The sequence below is a fragment of the Panicum hallii genome, chromosome 6 (genome assembly GCF_002211085.1).
Source record: "Panicum hallii strain FIL2 chromosome 6, PHallii_v3.1, whole genome shotgun sequence".
NCBI lineage: Eukaryota > Viridiplantae > Streptophyta > Magnoliopsida > Poales > Poaceae > Panicum > Panicum hallii.
In genome coordinates, this window is record NC_038047.1 from 42,181,067 (window position 1) to 42,199,556 (window position 18,490).

An 18,490-nucleotide genomic window follows, 5' to 3' on the forward strand; every position below is an offset into this window, starting at 1 on the left:
TGAAAAAGATATACTCCATTTTGTCCCCTTGGAATGCCAAGACGAAGAAAAAATATTGGAGAACAAATATCATGATCCGAATAACCTCATAACCTCTACATCCAATACAAGTATAAACCCCTAAAATTGAACACCCCCCCCCCCCCCCCCCACACCACCAAAAAAAAGAGAGACCATAAAAACCCGGAAGGCGAAGGACAAAAAAGAGAGAAAAAAACAGAGATCTATTGCAAGAATGCTAGTAGTATATTTCTACGTGAACAATGAATGAATATGAACCCATCCAACACCGATCCATAAGGAGACAGGAACATGTCCAAGCAGGAACACGTCGGCCAGGAACATGCGCCCTGCTTTGCTCACGACGCAGAGAACGGCCGGTGAACAGGTGTACCAGGAAAAACAATTTGATACTACCTGCATGCCTCCAAATTTCCTGACGGGCGCGCCATTTATTCCACGCATATCCTGTCGCCCCCGACTTTTTCAGCGTGACACTATTCTACACTAATCCCAAGTGGTTTGCCGAGCTGCCTGCCTGCCTGTCCATCAGCAAGCTTATCCTAAATTGACAAAAAATGATTTAAAATAAAAAAAGATTAAGACAAAGAAAAGATAGGGAGAGCTGTTGGCGGGTAGGAATGGCGGCCAGCGACTTCCCGCCACATCGCTCTCTGTTTCGGAATCTTTCGCTGTTCCTGAGCAGCGGCTCATTGACGCACGCGCCGCGCTGCTGGTGCTTCAGGTTCAGAGAATTGGGCTGCTAGTGGGGGAAGGTGCAGAGCACATAGATTTTCTTGGCGGGTTCAGACATGTGCAGACGAATCTTTTGAAATGTTTGCAGGTGTAAATTCGAATTCGGCAGGCTCCCTTAAGCATGGTGGCTCTACTGATCTAGACCATGTAATAAGTCTTTGGTCGTAGCCATGCTAGTTGCTCAGGTCAAAAAGATCAGGAGCTAAGGGTTATTAGTTTCATTTTGTCAGGAAGGACAGGAATTTCTTGGGAGAGTATGTATGATGAATTTGAACCCGAAGTCGGCGTGGGAGCGTTTTGGATTGGTAGGTAGGGAGAAAAACATGTCCTTGCGAATGATTAGTCCGGATTGCAGATGTGTTTGAATTTGCATTTTGGAAGTGTATGTCAAGAAAGTAGCATCAACTTTTCAACCAAGTTAGAATGATAGGATCTGAAGACGAATTGGTGCCAGAAAGAACACAGGTGATGTGTGCTGTTGTTGACTGTGCAGGTATCTCTCTTTTCTCAAAGGAACATAGCTTTGGTGATCCTGAATTCCTGATCCTAGATAATTTCTGACAAAAAGAAAAAAAAAGGTGTACCAAAGGTGAGGAAACAGTAATCCGGCAGGTATTAAAAAAGAGAAAAATCCGGTTTACACCCTCGAACGATCACAAAAGTCCGATTTTCAAACTTCAACTACAAAATTGGATAACATAGCCCATCCAACTATCGAAACCGTGCAAATTTAGTCCTTTAGGTGGTTTCAAAGGTGGTTTTTCACTTTGTGAAAATAAAAAATATACAATTTTAAACTAAAAGATTCATAAGTAATTCATTTTAAATAAAAAATACGAAATGGGTATCAAAGTTTTTAAAAATGTAACTTACCTATTGACACTCTACTTGTCAGTTATTCGGATTCAACTTTTTTATGTTCATAGTATTTGGTTGCTTGTAGTTATGCCTATTTTTTTAATAAATAAGTTTCAAATAGAGCAATAATAGATATGTTACATTTTTAGAAAAAATTGATACTAGTTTCATATTTTTCTAATTTAAAATGGATTAGTTTTGATCTTTTAGATATAATTAGATTTTTTAAAAAAAGTTAAATATAAAATCACCTTTGAAACCACCTAAATGGCCAAATTTGCACGGTTTCAATAGTTGGATGGCCTATGTTACCCAGTTTTGTAGTTGAATATTGAAAATCGGACTTTTGCGATAGTTCAAGGGTGTAAACCAGACTTTTTCCATTTAAAAATAAGAAAAGACAAAAAAAAATCAAACCGTCAAGTCATAAGTGTCTGCTCAAGTAGCAAAAAAGTAGTCTTGGCAGATCATAATTGAGGAAAATAAAAACTAAAAGAATGACTATTGACTAAAGGAAAAGAGAACCCTGTGCCCCATCGGAATGATCAGATCGGCTACACCTTTCGCACAAAGTCATTCTAACATCATAGCCTTTGGACCCCTGTGACCTGAAACTCTCTTTGGCGTAGCCATAGCCCCCGTAGCCTCTCCTCACCACAATGTCCAGTGCACGAAGGAACAGCCATTTCGGCAAAGAATTGATTGCTCATTTCTGAAACCAACCGTTTCTTCCAATAGTATTTACTTCGCTCATTTTTTTTTAAAAAAAGACGCAGTTTGAGTCAATTTCTGAACGGCATAACTAAGCAACTAAAAACGGCAGGACGCCATTCTTTTGTTTTTTTAAAAAAGAAAACATTCTGATGAATTCCCATATATTTCACCGGAAAAATAATGATACTCTATTCGAAAATTAACAAACGCCTTTCTACTTTTGGGCCTAAACATTTTGGGCTAGGCCGTACTGGAGGCTGCCCATCCCAACTTTAAGCTCGGTCCAGCGTTTAGTCCTTACAAGGCGCCAACCCTTTTGTAACTAGGCCCAGCGGTGAACCGGCCTCTCATCTCAACAAAACCTGGTCACTGATTAGACGATGCTTGAGGGCAATAAACTCTTACGCGAGAGGGAATTAATCCTGAGCAGAAGCAAAGTGCCCTGTCTACGGCGACGTCTATTCATCGCACGTGAAACTAGCTGCTATACCATCATACATATCCGTTGGAGATAATAATATTTCATAATAAAATAAAATATTCCAAGATAAAAATATTTTGGAATATTTTATTTTATTCTCTTGGAATATTTATTTTATTCTGATATATTATTATCTGGATATGTTCGATGATACGACGGGTAGTCAGTACTATGAATAGTCATAAGAATGATCGAACCATCAAAGCTTCCCGGTGCCCGCTGCCTTCAGAAGCTGCCGTGGCATTGGCGCGCCAGGGGAAACAGAAAAGGAATTTGCCGCGGCGCCGGTCTGGCCGTTGCTTGCGGCGGGGGAGCCATTGCCGCCGGCCAACGTGGTAGAGACTCTGTTCGTTCGTTACTGCCTTTGATGTCCAACGTCATCCTCACCGCGACATCATCTGTCTCTGCAATCTGCACCCGCGTGTTGAACAGGAACAGGGGCGTGAGGCCCCTGGTCGCGCACGCGCGGGGTCGGTGGCGCGCGCGGCGAGAGGGAGAGCAGGGACGGAGGCTAGCGGTGGTCATACGGCCGCGACTCTCTCTCTCTCTCCGGCGAGGCTAAGGAATTGGGCGACGCAGAGGAGCGGACGTCTCTCTCGGCAGGGCTTCTTTCGTGGGCGCGCCACGCCTGCCATGTCGGCCGTCCCGCACTCCCGCCGCGCCCAGCACCTCGTCGCGGTCGGCCCCTTCGCCTCCGGCCATCACAGTTCCCACCACCACCAGGCGCACGAGCGCGGCGGCGGCTAGATGCAAGATGTCGAGGCTCTCCGAGGTGCTCGTGACGAAGAGAATGGAACTCTGGAAGCTAGGGACGGCATGAATTCGGCGGCGCGCCGTGGCTCAGGGCGGACGGTATTTCAGATACCGACCGGGTGGACGGTATTTGAAATACCGTCCGCCCCGGGCACCTATCAGCCGTCCAATCAGGATTCTGCAGCCCAGATCGGCGCAACGCGGGAGGGTCTTCGTCTCCCTCGTCAGGCGGGCGGCAGCCAAAGGCTCTCTGCTGGGCGCTGGCTGAGGACTTGCTCGATTCGGCGGCGACGGCAGCCGACCACGGCGCGAGCGCGACCGGACGTGTTCGTGGCCCTCGGCCGTCCGGCGAGGGTTCTGTTCTGGTGCCGCGCGCACCGGATGCGCCGCCCGGACAGGAGGCGAGAGGAAGCTGCTCGGTCATGACTGGCATCGGCGCGCCAGGAGAGACCTCGGGGCACCGAACTTGCTTGCTTGGCGCGGCGCGATGACGGCGATCCTGCCAGCCAGGGAGTGCCGCGGGACGAGCGCGGCGACGACGCATTCGATCCCCGCCGTACTGGCCGCCGAACCAATCGCAGGCGCGTGGGCGTTCGGCCGTCCACTCCGTCCTCGTCATGGTCAGAACCTCGGACCATGGATGAATGGCGTGATCCGCGGCGCGCTACGGCGGCGGCAGAAGCAGCCGGAGGCCATGGCGGCCGGCCACCTCAGAAGAAGATCGGTCGGTCGTGGAGCATTGGTCACTTCGCCGTCGTGGGAGGACTCTTTCCATGGCGTCTGTTTCCTGCGCGGTTTGGATTGTTCGACGAGTCCGTTTCCTTGCGTGATGAGGAAAAACCTATTTGCATCGTCGTACCCGCTACCAATCATAGCAGGTCGATCGAGTTCCTCCTCTTCGTTTCGAGCAGGTTCTTCTTGCTCTCCGTGCTAAGCACACGAGACCAAATCGGCCGGGGAATAAACTGAGGCCGCTAGTTTCAGATCATCCTTCTTGTTCCGGAGGTCCACCGGTCGGGATCGACTCGCTCCAGATGGCCGCCTCCCGCTTCGTGTTCCAGAGATTCTTCTTCCACAAGATTAAAAGAAATTCTATCACAAGTTCTCATCCTGATTTCTGATCCTGCCTAATGCAGGCTGCAAGGTACTCAACACATTCCCATGCTCCCATGCTGCTATTCAAACAAACTGCTCAACAACTAGCATGCATGCCCTCAAGTATCATCAATCGCCTGAAGCTTGCATGTGTGGATTCCTCCAGAGGGGCAAAGGGATCTTTTTCGTCCACTGCATACAAGCGGCACGAAAATTCCAGGAATGCTAAAATGGCAGCATGGGCAACTGAATGGGGTGCTAAATCGGCTGCTTGGTAAGCTCGATGGGCAGCTTGGGAAGCTGAGATAAAAACGCAAGTACTACTGTTCAGTTTTTGTTGATAAACGTTGGATGACTGGCTCTATCAGAATGAACCATGCTTGCCTTTTCTTTTTTTGAAGAATGTTATTTTCTGCTTCTTATGTGTGCTAGGTTGAATGAACTTGAGCTCATTGCCAATGCCAACAAGGCAGCTCGGATGTTATCCTTCTTTTTGTCAGCTTAGTATAAGCTGAAACTGAAAGACGAAGGACTCAGCGTGTCAGGGTGACGTTCAGCTCCGTTCACCGGCATCGCAAATCGCAATGTCCGGCAAGCTCCGAGTGGTTTTGCGCCCACGTCGCAGTGGCCACGTGTCGGCATAGTCTTACTGACTGGTGCCTTAAGACACAAACATTTCAGCTGCGATGATCTCTTGAAAAGCACCCAAACTGTTTAATTTTCTTCCAAATTTCTTCCAAATTCCAGTTTTGTTTTGCTTCACTGAATCAGAAATTACTGCTAGGGACTAGGTGAGCAGCAAGGGCATCATCTCTACCGTCGCCATCACGAATTCACGACCCGAAGCTGCGCCTCTGGTCCACTCCTGTTAGTGTTAGCCTGGCCAGGCGACCAGCCGACCACAAGCGCTCGGCGGCCCGTCGCCTTACATACGGCGGCCGAAACAAAATATCCCAGGAAACAGCGCGCGAGCCACCACCAATCTTGTACCCGAGGACGCGCGGCGTGCGCCATGGCCGCCGTCACCAGTAGCACCGCTTCCCTCTGCCCGGCCGCCGGCCTCCCTTCCTCCTCGTCACCGTCGTCGTCGTTCAGGCGCAAGTCCAGCAGCAGCAGCAACCACGGGAGGAGGCTGCAGACGGCAATAGCATGCCACTGCCGCCCTGCTCGGTCCACAACTCTACTTGAAGGAGGGGTGGGCCGGAGGGAGGCCGTGTTCGGCATCCTCCTCTCCGCCGTGGCCGCGCCGGCGCTCGCTCCGGCGGGTGCCCCGGCGGACGAGGGCACCGGTACGGCAGGCTCTATGCTCTCGCGGTCTTGCCCCCCGCCTGCGGTCTGCAAATGTGTTCTTGTTCGTTCATGCGTTCCGGCGAAACGATGCTTGTTTCTTCAGTCTTGTCCGCTGATCAGAGTTGCAGGAGGGCTTCACCACGTACGAGGATGAGGCCAACAAGTTCAGCATTGCGGTTCCACAAGGTGATTCTTCTTCAGATTTCATTTTATACAAGGAACGAACATGCAGGCTAAAATCAGGCGGTCACTGAAGGGGAAAAAAACACCAGCAGGCAGAATCAGGTGACAAACAGTTTGAAGGATTCTGCAATTATTATTGTTGTGCAGGATGGCTGATCGGCGCGGGCGAGTCCAGCGGCATCAAGTCCGTCACGGCGTTCTACCCCGAGCAGGCCGCCGACTCCAACGGTACGCCTCCTTCTTCTTCTTCCACCTTGTGTCAGCAGTGAGCACCTGCTATCAGCGTCGTTGTGAGCTCTGCCGCTCTCTCAGTCAGCGTCGCCATCACCGGGATCGGGCCGGACTTCACCAGCCTCAAGTCCTTCGGCGACGTCGACGCCTTCGCCGAGGGCCTGGTACGCGCTCGGGGGCCGAGCCTGCTCGAATCTGAACACACCTGGATGCTTTCGCTACCGAGTCGTGCTCTGAGTGCTGATGGCCATTCATCTCCGTTGTGAGCAGGTGAACGGCCTGGACAGGAGCTGGCAGAGGCCGCCGGGGCTCGCCGCGAAGCTCATCGATTCCAAGGCTGCGAACGGTTAGTAGTTCAGCCTCAGCTCATCGCCCTCTTCAGAGTTCAGAGCCGCGTGCACATCAGTGGCTCAGTCACAATGCATCGCGTCACCCCTGATCCCTGAACGTCTGAACCTCGGCGGCGCACGGTGCAGGTCTGTACTACGTGGAGTACACGCTGCAGAACCCCGGCGAGCGGCGGCGGCACATCCTCTCGGCCATCGGGATGGCGTTCAACGGCTGGTACAACCGCCTCTACACCGTGACAGGCCAGGTGAGGCGGCCATCACCTGCTAGGCTCGACCGAGCGCTTCCGCGCGCATCTGAAATCACTTGATAAGCTTAGTAGTAACCCCTCCCCGCGTCTGTCCTGTTTCAGTACATCGACGACGAGGAGTCGGAGAAGTACAGGGCCCAGATACAGAAGGTGAGGTCCCGCACCAATTCTATCCTTCTTCTTCCATTGATGAGAGCTGAAATGTGGGTTCTGCTTTCTTCGCCCGTTTCGCAGGCTGTTCGATCGTTCAGGTTGACATGAGAGGGCTTCGCTCTGTGTAGCATTCAGAGGTATGCAGAGAAGAGATCAAGAGAAGGTGGATGGATTGATGGAACCCAAGTTCAGTAACGAAACTCTTGTGCTTGTAAATCGACCAACATGTATGCGGCGTTCCTTAGGAGATGCGATACTCATTTCTCAAACACTGTAAAAAATGAGTGATCATGTCTTTCAGAGGTGTAACAAGTAAATCTTCTTTCTTTCTTTCTTTCTTTCTTTCTTTTTTTAGAGATCAAACAAACAGACTGAAATGATACGGCCTTTCCACCTTCCCACGGCCCATAGGCTTTTCATGCACCAATCATTACGAACTTGAGCTGCAGCTTCATTAGGCCTGCTTTTCAGTTCGGCCCATAACTCGTGTGATAGCAAAACCGGCCCACACCTCCGCCGACCTTGGCTTCCCCCCCAAAGCGTACAGGATTCGAAATTCGAAATCCCAAGTAACCGTTGGAGCGCCTCCTCGGCGGCGTCCTCCCCTCAAACGGCTCTCTCCTTCCCCCCGCTCCCTCCCGCATACAAATCCTCCCCCAATTCCAACCCCTAATCCACGCACTCCCCCACTCCAGATCCGCCCGCCACCGCCACCGCCAGCCCAAATCCACCGCGAGAGAGCGAGAGGACCGGACCCGCGCGATGGCGACGCTCCAGCACCAGCCGAAGCCGGCGGCGGCGCCGTCGACGACCACGGGCGGCGGGCTGCGCGCCATGGACCTGTACGAGAAGCTGGAGAAGGTGGGCGAGGGCACGTACGGGAAGGTGTACAAGGCCCGGGAGAAGGCGACGGGCCGGATCGTGGCGCTGAAGAAGACGCGCCTCCCCGAGGACGACGAGGGCGTGCCCCCCACCGCGCTGCGGGAGGTCTCGCTGCTGCGGATGTTGTCGCAGGACCCGCACGTGGTGCGCCTGCTCGACCTCAAGCAGGGCGTCAACAAGGAGGGCCAGACCATCCTCTACCTCGTCTTCGAGTACATGGACACCGACCTCAAGAAGTTCATCCGGGGCCACCGCGCCAACCACGAGAAGATCCCCGCGCTCACCGTCAAGGTAATCAACACCTTGCCCTCTCGTGGTTTCACCCCCTTCCTCCGACCCCCGTGCACGCGAGGTGTTTGTGCGAATGCGTTAGCCGTGGCTGATCCCGGTGGATGGTGATGCTGCGTGTTCCCAGATCCTGATGTACCAACTGTGCAAGGGCGTGGCCTTCGTCCACGGCCGCGGGGTGCTGCATCGCGACCTCAAGCCGCACAACCTGCTCATGGACCGCAAGACCATGGCGCTCAAGATCGCCGACCTCGGCCTCAGCCGCGCCATCATCGTCCCTCTAAAGAAGTACACCCACGAGGTATGAATCCTTCTGGTCCCCATCAGCCGCATGGATGTTTCCGCTTGATCCCTGCTCTTTGGATCCGATTCCCAGCGGTACCTGAAATTGTTGTGTCTGCAGATCCTGACGCTGTGGTACAGGGCACCCGAGGTTCTGCTTGGCGCCACGCACTACGCCACGCCGGTTGACATCTGGTCCGTGGGCTGCATATTTGGTACGATTCCGATGGACCCAGAGATGCTTTGTCCATAAGAACTGTTTGATTCAGAATTTACAGTGGCACATACATGTCCTAATCTGGTGCTAAATTGCAGCTGAGTTGGTCACTAACAACCCACTATTCCCCGGGGACTCAGAGTTGCAGCAGCTCCTGCACATCTTCAAGTAATATACTCGTCAACCGTTCGTTGTTCCTGTGTTACATTCTTGGTGGGCGTCTGAATACTGACGATGATCCGTCTTGCTTTTCTGTATGCCAGGCTGCTTGGCACCCCGAATGAGCAGGTGTGGCCAGGCGTCGGCAAGCTGCCCAACTGGCACGAGTACCCGCAGTGGAAGCCCACGAAGCTGTCCACTCTTGTCCCCGGTCTCGACGAAGACGGCTACGACCTGCTTGGGGTGAGTACTGAACCATGAAATGCTGAGCGCGTTACGCTGTGGTGATTGCATTCTAACTTAACTTGGTTGCTGTCGCTGCAGAAAATGCTCGAGTACGAGCCGGCGAGGCGGATCTCTGCGAAGAAGGCCCTGGAGCACCCATACTTCAACGATGTGAACAAGGAGCAGTACTGAAGCGATGCGAGAAGCGGGAATAAGGAATCCTTAGAGAACCTTCATGGGTGGGCATGAAGGTGCGTGGCTTGTATAACCTATTCTTGGCTTGGTTGATGTGTAACTTGATTGCCCTGTAGCAGTGCTTTTGCTTCCAGGACAGTAGTAGTAGTAGTAGAGTATGTCTGTTTTCTAGTACCTGCTTTCCTGTATGCCGTGCCATTCACTTTGCTTGTGATGGATAAACTCGGAAGGATTTCAGCGTAAAGCAAACTCATATTGATCACTTATTTTGTTAAGAGCAAGCACTCGTGTTGACGAGTGGAAGGCCTGCAATCTTCTACCTGGTTTTGTGAAACTTTTCATGGTGGCCTGATCGTTTTGCTCGAGCTGTGTGGACACTGTTTGTGCAGCAGCTCGTTGTCCATCGGCGGTGAAGGCGCCGCAGGCAGGCTGCTGTCCCGTAAAGGGGAGAGGCCACGTGCCGAGCGGCATGTTTTGGTTTGTATCCATGGCGTGAAAAGGAGGTGAAAAGGACCAAGAAAATGATTGAGAATGAGACAGGGGCGCCAGCCTCACGGGAGGGCATGACGTCGTACCAAACCACGAATTAAGTGGGTATGGAGACCAGATCTACCTCACTTCCGAATGTTTTGTCAAAAATAAAACGAGCGTTCAAGGTCACGTGCATAGCTACTATAAGCTACCATGTTCTGCGAAAGAACGGTGTTGATCGAAGGCTCTCTCTCTCTCTCGATGGGCGTTGCAAATAAGCAGAAGCTTCAGTATATGTGAAAGAATGGTGGGTTGGGAGCACCATGTGGGTTGGATGGTGAGGATTTAGGTCCCATCGTCTTGTCTCGTCGCGGCGATAGTACACTGACGTCGAGAAGCCTCCCGCCCTCCCGGTCCCCGGCCCTGTCCATTCCGTCCTCTTCCGTCGATGGATGGCCATGGAGCAGGCACGTTACTACACCTTGCCTATCATCGAGCTGAACCCAGTGGCGTTCAAGGGACGGTCAGGATGGCCGTGACTGATAGATCTGCGTCTGCGTGCACGCGCGCGTCGTTTACGTGCGAGACTGACGGCCAACAACCACGCGCACATCAGAGTGATGACTGATGCCGCGAGAGACCATCAGTACTTTGTCCAAGTGCAAGGCGACGTATCTGTGGGCTTATAATTAGCCACTCGATTCACAAGACGCCAGAAAACGGGGGACTCGGTTGTACGAAAAAGAAAGTTATGAAACACCGGTGCATCGTCGAACTTAGCGTGTAAATCAGCTGGCAAAATTTCAAGGATTGAAATCTGCTCATCTAGTTCAAGTTCTCGATTCGGCACAGGTACATGATGTGTGTCTCGAAAACGATCTGGCAGTTCAATCTCTCGAATATATTTATAGAAATAGATTGTACGCGCGTATTTATAGTAAGAAATTTTTGCAGACGAAAGATATCCTAATATTACGTTCTCGGAAGAAAAACGTCGGTGCATCAACACTTTCAGGTACATAATCAATCGACCAGTGATCGCGCGCATTTAGCCGTGCGTGTCACGTCCTGACTGCACCACGTCTCGCCTGGGCACGGCCAGCTGTTGCCGGAACGGCGCGCTCCGGCTGCTCTCGCCGTCGGCCGTCGGCCCAGGGCGGCGAAACGGAAGGCATCGGCGGGCGCGTGCTACGCCTACGTTCCACCGCGCCAGGAGCAGCAGAAGCTGGCGACGCCTGCCGGGACGGCGGCGCGGCGGGTCTAAACACGGGCATGGTTGCGCGTCCGGCCGTCCTTGCAAGGCCTTTCCGCCGCGCACGCCGACGTCCGACGAGGAGACGCGCCGCCCGCCCGCGCCCAGCTGCCTGCACGCGTCAGGGGTGGTGGTCCCGTACGCTGCACCTAGCTAGCTAGGTGTCGGGTGAGGTGCACGCATTGATACATACCCACGCTCCTGGAAACCGTGGGAAGGCGCCGAGTGTCGGCCGGCCACGAGCCCAGCATGGCTAGCCCTTCGGTTGCTTGGGAGCGCCACCGCTAGGTGGTCCGTGGTCATCCCATCCGGCGCCAAGGACCAGCCGCGTGTATCAGTGGCTAGCTGGAGCAACGAGCCCATGCCGCCCGTCACCCTGGCAGGATGCATGCACACGTGAAGACTGCGTTCCCTTTTTCCGTTACCAAAACGCTTTCGCCAGGTCGAAACGGGCGAGGAGAGCGACCGGGAGGACGGCAGCCGGCCGGCCGGCCATACCGTAGCAAAGCGGGCGAACTGACGGAGCAGGGCGATGTGCAACAGCCACCGGCCGGCGCTGCATGATCGGCCGGGCGCCATTGGTGAATCAAGCACGAAGAAAAGTTGTGTACGAGCGCCGAACCGACCCGTGCACGGTGCACGCACGCCGCCGCCATACCGGCCGGCTGCGCTGACAGTATGACACTGACACGGCCGAGCGAGGGCCAGAGGTACCAGCGTACGTACGCGGGCCACGGGCGGTTGGGACGACGGCGGGCCGGCGCGGCGTACGACTCGTCCATGCCATGCATGATGCGGAACGCCGCACGCCGCCGACCGCGACGCGTGTGCCGGCCGGGGCTTATCTCGTTCGTCGTCGGGCCGGTCTCGCACAAGGATCGGCACGGCACGCACGTTGGAGGCAGGCGCGCGCGGCCGGCGGCGTCGCGACGACCCATCCATGCATGCCCGGCCCGCCCGCCATGCGACCCTCGCCGCCGCCGGGCTACCGGCCAGCGGCCGGCGCGCGCGCGCGCTCGTGTGCCGCCGAATGCACGTTGGATGCGTGAGTGAAACCAGACGGGCCCCGATGGCGCAACCGGCGCCGGTCCCGGCCGGGAGCCCAGGAACTGCTGGCCAGGATAGCGCGACGGCGACGGCGACGGCGCACGGTGCCGTCGATCGCAGCCACGCGGAAAACGTGTCGATCCGGCCGGATCGTCCTGGATCCCGCCTACCCGCGGATACGATGATGCCGCTACGCCTCCCTTCGACTCCCTTCAGCCCAGGGCCCAGGGGGGAAGTGTCAGTTGTGGCGGTGGAGACGTCACTACGTCAGCGCGAGCGTTAGGTGAGGCTGTGGCTACAGCAGCCACCTCGGTTCTCGCTCGCCGGTTAACTTCGCCTCATTATTTTTTTTTTCAAAAGAAATAGCTGCTTCTACACATTACACGCCTGCGATCGAGCCGTAGCCGTACGATCGATTTGAGGCAGGCGCGTAGTACGCAAGCAGGCTTGACTCCAGATCCGGGACGCGTCGCCACCGGTGCGTGCATGTGTAGAGGACGAACGCACGTGGTACGCGTGCATATTAAATATTGCCATGCAGTGTAGCCATCCGGGGTCCCGAGAGAGTCATGGTACTGTACTACTGTTTGGAAGCTCAGATCAATCAATCCTCCGACCGTCTCATCAAAACGCCCGAGATCCAAAATTGTTGAGTACTGAACCTCCGGTGATTGTTTCCATGAATTAAAATTTAATCTCTGTTGCATCAAATGTTTGGTTACTAATTAATTAGGATTAGGAGTATTAAATATAGATTAAATATATAACTAATTGCACAAATGGAGACTAATTTACTAGATGAATCTATTAAACCTAATTAGTTTATAATTTAATAGTATGGTGCTGCAGCAAATATATATGTACTAATAATAAATTAATTAGGTTTAGTAGTTTCGTCTCGCAAATTAGACTCTATCTATATAATTAATTTATCATTAGGAGTATTAAATATAGATTAAATATATAACTAATTGCACAAATGGAGACTAATTTACTAGGTGAATCTATTAAACTCCTAATGATAAATTAATTAGGTTTAATGGATTCATCTCGCAAATTAGACTCTATCTATATAATTAATTTTCTAATTACCCCATATTAGTCTTTCTAATCAGCATCCAAAGATTCGACAGGATAAGCACTGAACTTTACTGCTCGCAACCAAACACCTTCACGGTCACGCGGAGACGCTACTGGTGTCGTCGCTGTACCCTAAGAAAAATGCTCTAGTAAAATTCTTCTTTTTGAAGGAAAGTATCTAGTGAAAGCGAAACTCAAACTAGGAGCGATAGTTGGAGGTGGACACCAACCAGTGACTTCACCACATATGCATACTGATACTATATACTAGTAGCAGTAGAAATGAAATCAAGCTTCCTCGTCGTGCGGTGGCACAAGCTAGTATTTTTAGATTAATTTAAGATCTGCGTGGAACTGCTCCGCTCCACGGATTCAATTTTTCGTGCGAAAATGCATCGTTCCACAAACTCCGGTCCAGCAAAAACATGAAATAAATTGAAAAATGCGTGAGCACGGTGGGCTCTCTCTCTTCCCTCCACACGCTTCCAGAGCCTGAGGGCCGATGGGCCCACGCCGGCTCGCTTCGCGTCGCGAGGCTCCTCGGCGCGCCGCGGGCCCGACCCGACCTCGTGGTGGTCCCTCGTGGCCTCGTGGGCCCCCGTGCGTGCGGTAAGCGCACCGGGCTCCGCTCGTCGTCGTGGGCTGGCTGCGGGGGCCTCCCGCTCCGGCGCTATTAAAAGGGCCCGCGCCGGCCGCTGCCGGCCTCGTGGCCGCCCGCGTCCCGAGGAGCGCCCCGAGACAGCCGCTCCTCCGCCGGCCTCCTCCACCCAACCTCCTCGCGGCTCGCGGCGCGGCCATCCCACCCGGAACACCCCCCGACCACTGGCACCACCGCCTTTGACTCGTTGACCAACAAGTGTGAGCGCCGCCCGCCATGGAGGTGCGCCGCAAGGTGGGGCAGCAGGGGGCGGCCGGCCCCGCCGCGGCGGCGCCCCGGCAGCCGAGGGTGCAGGCCGGGGACGCGCTGCCGCTGCCGATCCGGCACACCAACCTCATCTTCTCGGCGCTGTTCGCGGCGTCGCTCGCCTACCTGATGCGCCGGTGGCGCGAGAAGATCCGCAGCTCCACGCCGCTACACGCCGTGGGGCTCGCCGAGATGCTCGCCATCTTCGGCCTCGTCGCCTCGCTCATCTACCTCCTCAGCTTCTTCGGCATCGCCTTCGTGCAGTCCATCGTCTCCTCCAGCGACGAGGACGAGGACTTCCTGGGCGTCGGGGCCGGGGCTCCGCCTCCCGCTGCGGCGCCGCCCGCCCGGCAGGCGCCGGCCCCGTGCACGCTGCTGGGGAGCCCCGCTGCCGCGCCCGAGAAAATGCCGGAGGAGGACGAGGAGATCGTCGCCGCGGTCGTCGCCGGGAAGATCCCGTCCTACGTGCTCGAGACCAGGCTCGGGGACTGCCGCCGCGCCGCGGGGATCCGGCGCGAGGCGGTGCGCAGGATCACGGGGAGGGAGATCGAGGGGCTCCCGCTCGACGGCTTCGATTACGCCTCCATCCTCGGCCAGTGCTGCGAGCTGCCGGTCGGGTACGTGCAGCTGCCCGTGGGCATCGCCGGGCCGCTCCTGCTCGACGGCCAGAGGTACTACGTGCCAATGGCCACCACCGAGGGGTGCCTCGTCGCCAGCACCAACCGCGGATGCAAGGCCATCGCGGAGTCAGGCGGCGCCACCAGCGTCGTGCTCCGCGACGGGATGACCCGCGCCCCCGTCGCCCGCCTCCCCACCGCGCGCCGCGCCGCCGAGGTCAGGGCATTCCTCGAGGATCCTGACAATTTCGAGACGCTCTCCATGGTTTTCAACAGGTGAACTCCGAAACTTCAAAAAAGGAAAAAATTGCTTGATAGCTATGTCTACGTGCTGATGCCGCAACTGCTTGTGTACGTTTAATCCTAATGGCCTTTTTGACTCGTGCGTCCGGAGTGCGACAAATGGCACTGGATTAGCACGCAACTTATGTTCGACGATACGGCTCTCTGGTGGAAGACACCTATGTCTTAATCAAAACCACATTTTTTTCTCATCTCGTAGTTTCTCTGTTTGCAAGGTTTTGAAATTGTTATGTAATGATGATATGAGTATGACGTGATGGTTGGATTGCTGGAACTAATTACTATCAAATATGAGCAGGTCAAGCAGGTTCGCTAGGCTGCAGGGTGTGCAGTGCGCGATGGCAGGCAGGAACCTGTACATGAGATTCACCTGCAGCACGGGGGACGCCATGGGTATGAACATGATCTCAAAGGGCGTGCAGAATGTGCTGGATTTCCTTCAGGATGACTTCCCTGACATGGATGTCATTAGTATCTCAGGTTCGCTTTGCTCTCCTGCTTTTTGGATAAGTTGAATAGCCTCACCTGAGTCACTTGACTGCTTGCAAATTTCAGCGCATTATTTGATTGTGAATTAGTAAATCCTAAATTCCTTGTCGCATTTAATGTAAAGTGCGCATAGGCCCCTAAAATTCTTCATCACTTGCTCTTCTACTTGCCTGCAAACGCCATCATGTTTGAAATCAGACCATGCTGAATGGTCTTTAGTGAACAATGAGTATAAAGACTGGTAATACAAATACTAGTACCAACTACTACTTGTCCTATCGAATTAGTGAGGGATACTTGCGCACAACACATTGGCTTGTTCAATTCAGCTCTGCCTTTTCAAACTTAGATGGTCAGTGAAACCAACATGGCATGACATATGTACTTCTTGTATTTCTTCATTTTTGTGTTGCTCGTCACTATGGATAGGATGTAGGAGTGACAGAAAGAGCATTCGAAATGTCCTGTTTACTGCGCATAAACCAATACTGACTTTGACAGTATTGACTAAAACTCACTCTGAATAGGAACTAGCTTTTCTTGATGGTCATGCATACTACTAGTCTTCAGGAGAAAGCACACAAGCTACTTTTACACATGTTAGCATCCTAGATATGCCATGCTTTTCTTATTTGACTGTACTGGTAGCCTGATTTCATCAGCATAATATTTTAAAACACAAGAAAGAATATTTAAAAGCCAGCGCATCACTAGTTCACCATTACCAAGTTGGCAGCTTTGCGTGCTATGACTTGTGCTGGTCATAAGAATAATTGTGTCTGCGTGCTATGACTTGTGCTGGTCATAAGAATAATTGTGTTCATAAACAACCGTACATAATTGTAGTTACAAGAGCTCAGAACATCTTTTACAATTGTATTTATGTTGGACTTCCTAGGAGAGGTCACCCATCCTAGTACTACTCTCGCCCAAGCAATATCTTCTGCGTATTTATGTTATTCTTAATACAAAGATACGCAGCTCTCCTGCGTATTCGAGAGAAAAAAATTGTATTTATGTTACTCTCGTAAGATAACCAATATCTTTCGCTCCTCAAATTAGGTAACTTTTGCTCTGACAAGAAGCCTGCTGCTGTGAATTGGATTGAAGGGCGTGGGAAGTCTGTGGTTTGTGAGGCAGTTATCAAGGAGGAAGTGGTGAAAAAGGTTCTAAAAACTGATGTGCAGTCACTAGTTGAGCTGAACATGATCAAGAATCTTGCTGGCTCTGCTATTGCCGGAGCTCTTGGGGGTTTCAACGCTCATGCGAGCAATATCGTAACAGCCATCTTCATTGCCACTGGCCAGGATCCCGCACAGAATGTAGAAAGCTCTCACTGCATCACAATGCTGGAATCCATAAATGATGGAAAAGATCTTCACATCTCTGTCACGATGCCATCTATCGAGGTACGCAACAATGCCCTTGTTTGTATGAAAGCGCTAGCATATCTGCGTCTTGTGTTGGTGATATGCTTTGTCTACATTATGATTGGTCCCACTTTGATTTTGTTTTGCAACAAATGTTCTGCACGTATCTTATGGTCCCCAATGGGTTATATACTTGCGCATCCTTTTCCATGAATAATTGACCTTTCAAATCTCTTGAGCATTTCCATCTAGCAAGTTCCTTTGTTCATAAAGAAAAGGTGACATAATGAATTAGGTTTAAAGAGTTTATTTAATGTATTAGGTTTGGTTACATTTCTTTGTCCGCATGGTCATCTGATTTGATCCCAAAGGATATTTTTCTTCTGATCCCAAGAGAAGGGAATCTTTTATTTTTATTTCCTGTTCATCTCGTCTCTTATGATGATGTTAGGATGAGGCACATTATTGCAGTGTTTTTTCTTTGTTGATTATGATGGCATAACCCAGTATCAAGGCATCTCAGATTATTTGTTTAACACCCTTTGAAATTATGCTCCAAGCATACAATGTTCATCATGCTCTGAATGTTTCCGAAAATGCAGGTGGGCACAGTTGGGGGAGGGACTCAGCTGGCTTCCCAGTCAGCATGCCTAGACCTCCTCGGCGTGAAAGGCGCGAACCGGGACTCTCCTGGATCAAACGCGAGGCTGCTGGCCACCGTGGTGGCTGGCGGTGTTCTCGCCGGGGAGCTATCCCTCCTGTCCGCGCTCGCCGCCGGCCAGCTCGTGAAGAGCCACATGAAGTACAACAGATCCAGCAAGGACATGACCAAGATCGTGCCTTGATCCTGGATTTGGATCGTTGCAGGGGAAAAATGGACGGATCCGGATAGTGAAAATGCCGTGGAATAAGTTTTTCATGTCCGGTGGAAGCGCAGAGGTAGGGTTGGAGGGACTGGGTGTGGACAGGGCTGAGGTTGTTTAACATCTGGTCACTTTCCCAAGAGCCAAAAGAAGAATTCGCTGTCGACATCAAGTGAGCTGCGAACAGTGTGCATCAAGCGAAACCCTCAAGATTGTGAATTGGCCAGCTCCTTGTTCAGGAGCTGACCCATTTCTTTCTTGATGCCGGCCACCGTGGCCGGCCCGTCCAACTCGGTCATGAAACCCTGCCGCCGCCGTCCCCTGCGCGCTGACCACCGAAGAAGCGAGCTAACCAACCTCCTCTGTGTTTCGTGTTCATAAAGCTTCGACCACCTTGGTGCAGAAAGTAGTGTTGTGTTGTTGTTGGTGTAGGTCCTTGTAGATCTCTCCCCCCTTGCTTCAGGAAGCAGCTGCTTGTGAACCTTTTTCTGTTCCCTTTTCAGATCTGTAACTATTTTCTTCTCTCTTCTCGTTGTTTGATCCGTTTTCGCAATCGAACGCTGTCGTGTTGAGAATCCGGTGATGTGGTTGTGAGATAAAAATTAAAAAAATAAAGGGAAGCATGGCCACTGGCTAACCCTTCCGGAGCTCCTACTCCATGTCCGTTTCTCCGGTTGCAACAGCACCCCAAGCTTTCTGTTTCCGCCCGATTCCGCATCGGCGGTTTTGTTTTG

The 18,490-nt window shown here is 52.5% G+C and overlaps 3 protein-coding genes across 3 annotated transcripts; all 3 read left to right on the plus strand.

Annotated features, from left to right (window-relative positions):
• The first annotated feature begins 5,557 nt into the window (after positions 1-5,557).
• Positions 5,558-7,438, plus strand: LOC112897745 (psbP domain-containing protein 3, chloroplastic). Its single transcript, XM_025966138.1, has 8 exons — positions 5,558-5,946; positions 6,068-6,133; positions 6,278-6,358; positions 6,443-6,525; positions 6,632-6,707; positions 6,838-6,956; positions 7,062-7,109; positions 7,194-7,438. The coding sequence occupies exons 1-8, from the start codon at positions 5,670-5,672 to the stop codon at positions 7,218-7,220; spliced, it is 777 nt and encodes a 258-aa protein (XP_025821923.1). The 5' UTR covers positions 5,558-5,669; the 3' UTR covers positions 7,221-7,438.
• Positions 7,439-7,566: 128 nt separating this feature from the next.
• LOC112897744 (cyclin-dependent kinase B2-1) lies at positions 7,567-9,679 on the plus strand. Its single transcript, XM_025966137.1, has 6 exons — positions 7,567-8,285; positions 8,410-8,583; positions 8,686-8,779; positions 8,880-8,949; positions 9,045-9,183; positions 9,265-9,679. The coding sequence occupies exons 1-6, from the start codon at positions 7,875-7,877 to the stop codon at positions 9,355-9,357; spliced, it is 981 nt and encodes a 326-aa protein (XP_025821922.1). The 5' UTR covers positions 7,567-7,874; the 3' UTR covers positions 9,358-9,679.
• Positions 9,680-13,901: 4,222 nt separating this feature from the next.
• LOC112896992 (3-hydroxy-3-methylglutaryl-coenzyme A reductase) lies at positions 13,902-18,403 on the plus strand. The gene is made up of 4 exons (XM_025965148.1): positions 13,902-15,007; positions 15,333-15,514; positions 16,586-16,932; positions 17,496-18,403. Exons 1-4 carry the CDS (start codon positions 14,085-14,087, stop codon positions 17,736-17,738), a joined length of 1,695 nt encoding a protein of 564 aa, XP_025820933.1. The 5' UTR covers positions 13,902-14,084; the 3' UTR covers positions 17,739-18,403.
• Positions 18,404-18,490: the final 87 nt, after the last annotated feature.

What these genes read in the sequence shown, in the direction of transcription:
- LOC112896992 (XM_025965148.1), top strand. Translation starts at nt 14,085, where the DNA reads ATGGAGGTGCGCCGCAAGGTGGGGCAGCAGGGGGCGGCCGGCCCCGCC. An exon ending in GGATGTCATTAGTATCTCAG is followed by an intron (nt 15,515 to 16,585) that starts GTTCGCTTTGCT and finishes TCCTCAAATTAG; the next exon opens with GTAACTTTTGCTCTGACAAG. An exon ending in TCACGATGCCATCTATCGAG is followed by an intron (nt 16,933 to 17,495) that starts GTACGCAACAAT and finishes CCGAAAATGCAG; the next exon opens with GTGGGCACAGTTGGGGGAGG.
- LOC112897744 (XM_025966137.1), top strand. Translation starts at nt 7,875, where the DNA reads ATGGCGACGCTCCAGCACCAGCCGAAGCCGGCGGCGGCGCCGTCGACG. An exon ending in TAAAGAAGTACACCCACGAG is followed by an intron (nt 8,584 to 8,685) that starts GTATGAATCCTT and finishes TTGTGTCTGCAG; the next exon opens with ATCCTGACGCTGTGGTACAG. An exon ending in ACGGCTACGACCTGCTTGGG is followed by an intron (nt 9,184 to 9,264) that starts GTGAGTACTGAA and finishes CTGTCGCTGCAG; the next exon opens with AAAATGCTCGAGTACGAGCC.
- LOC112897745 (XM_025966138.1), top strand. Translation starts at nt 5,670, where the DNA reads ATGGCCGCCGTCACCAGTAGCACCGCTTCCCTCTGCCCGGCCGCCGGC. An exon ending in TCTACACCGTGACAGGCCAG is followed by an intron (nt 6,957 to 7,061) that starts GTGAGGCGGCCA and finishes GTCCTGTTTCAG; the next exon opens with TACATCGACGACGAGGAGTC. An exon ending in ACAGGGCCCAGATACAGAAG is followed by an intron (nt 7,110 to 7,193) that starts GTGAGGTCCCGC and finishes CCCGTTTCGCAG; the next exon opens with GCTGTTCGATCGTTCAGGTT.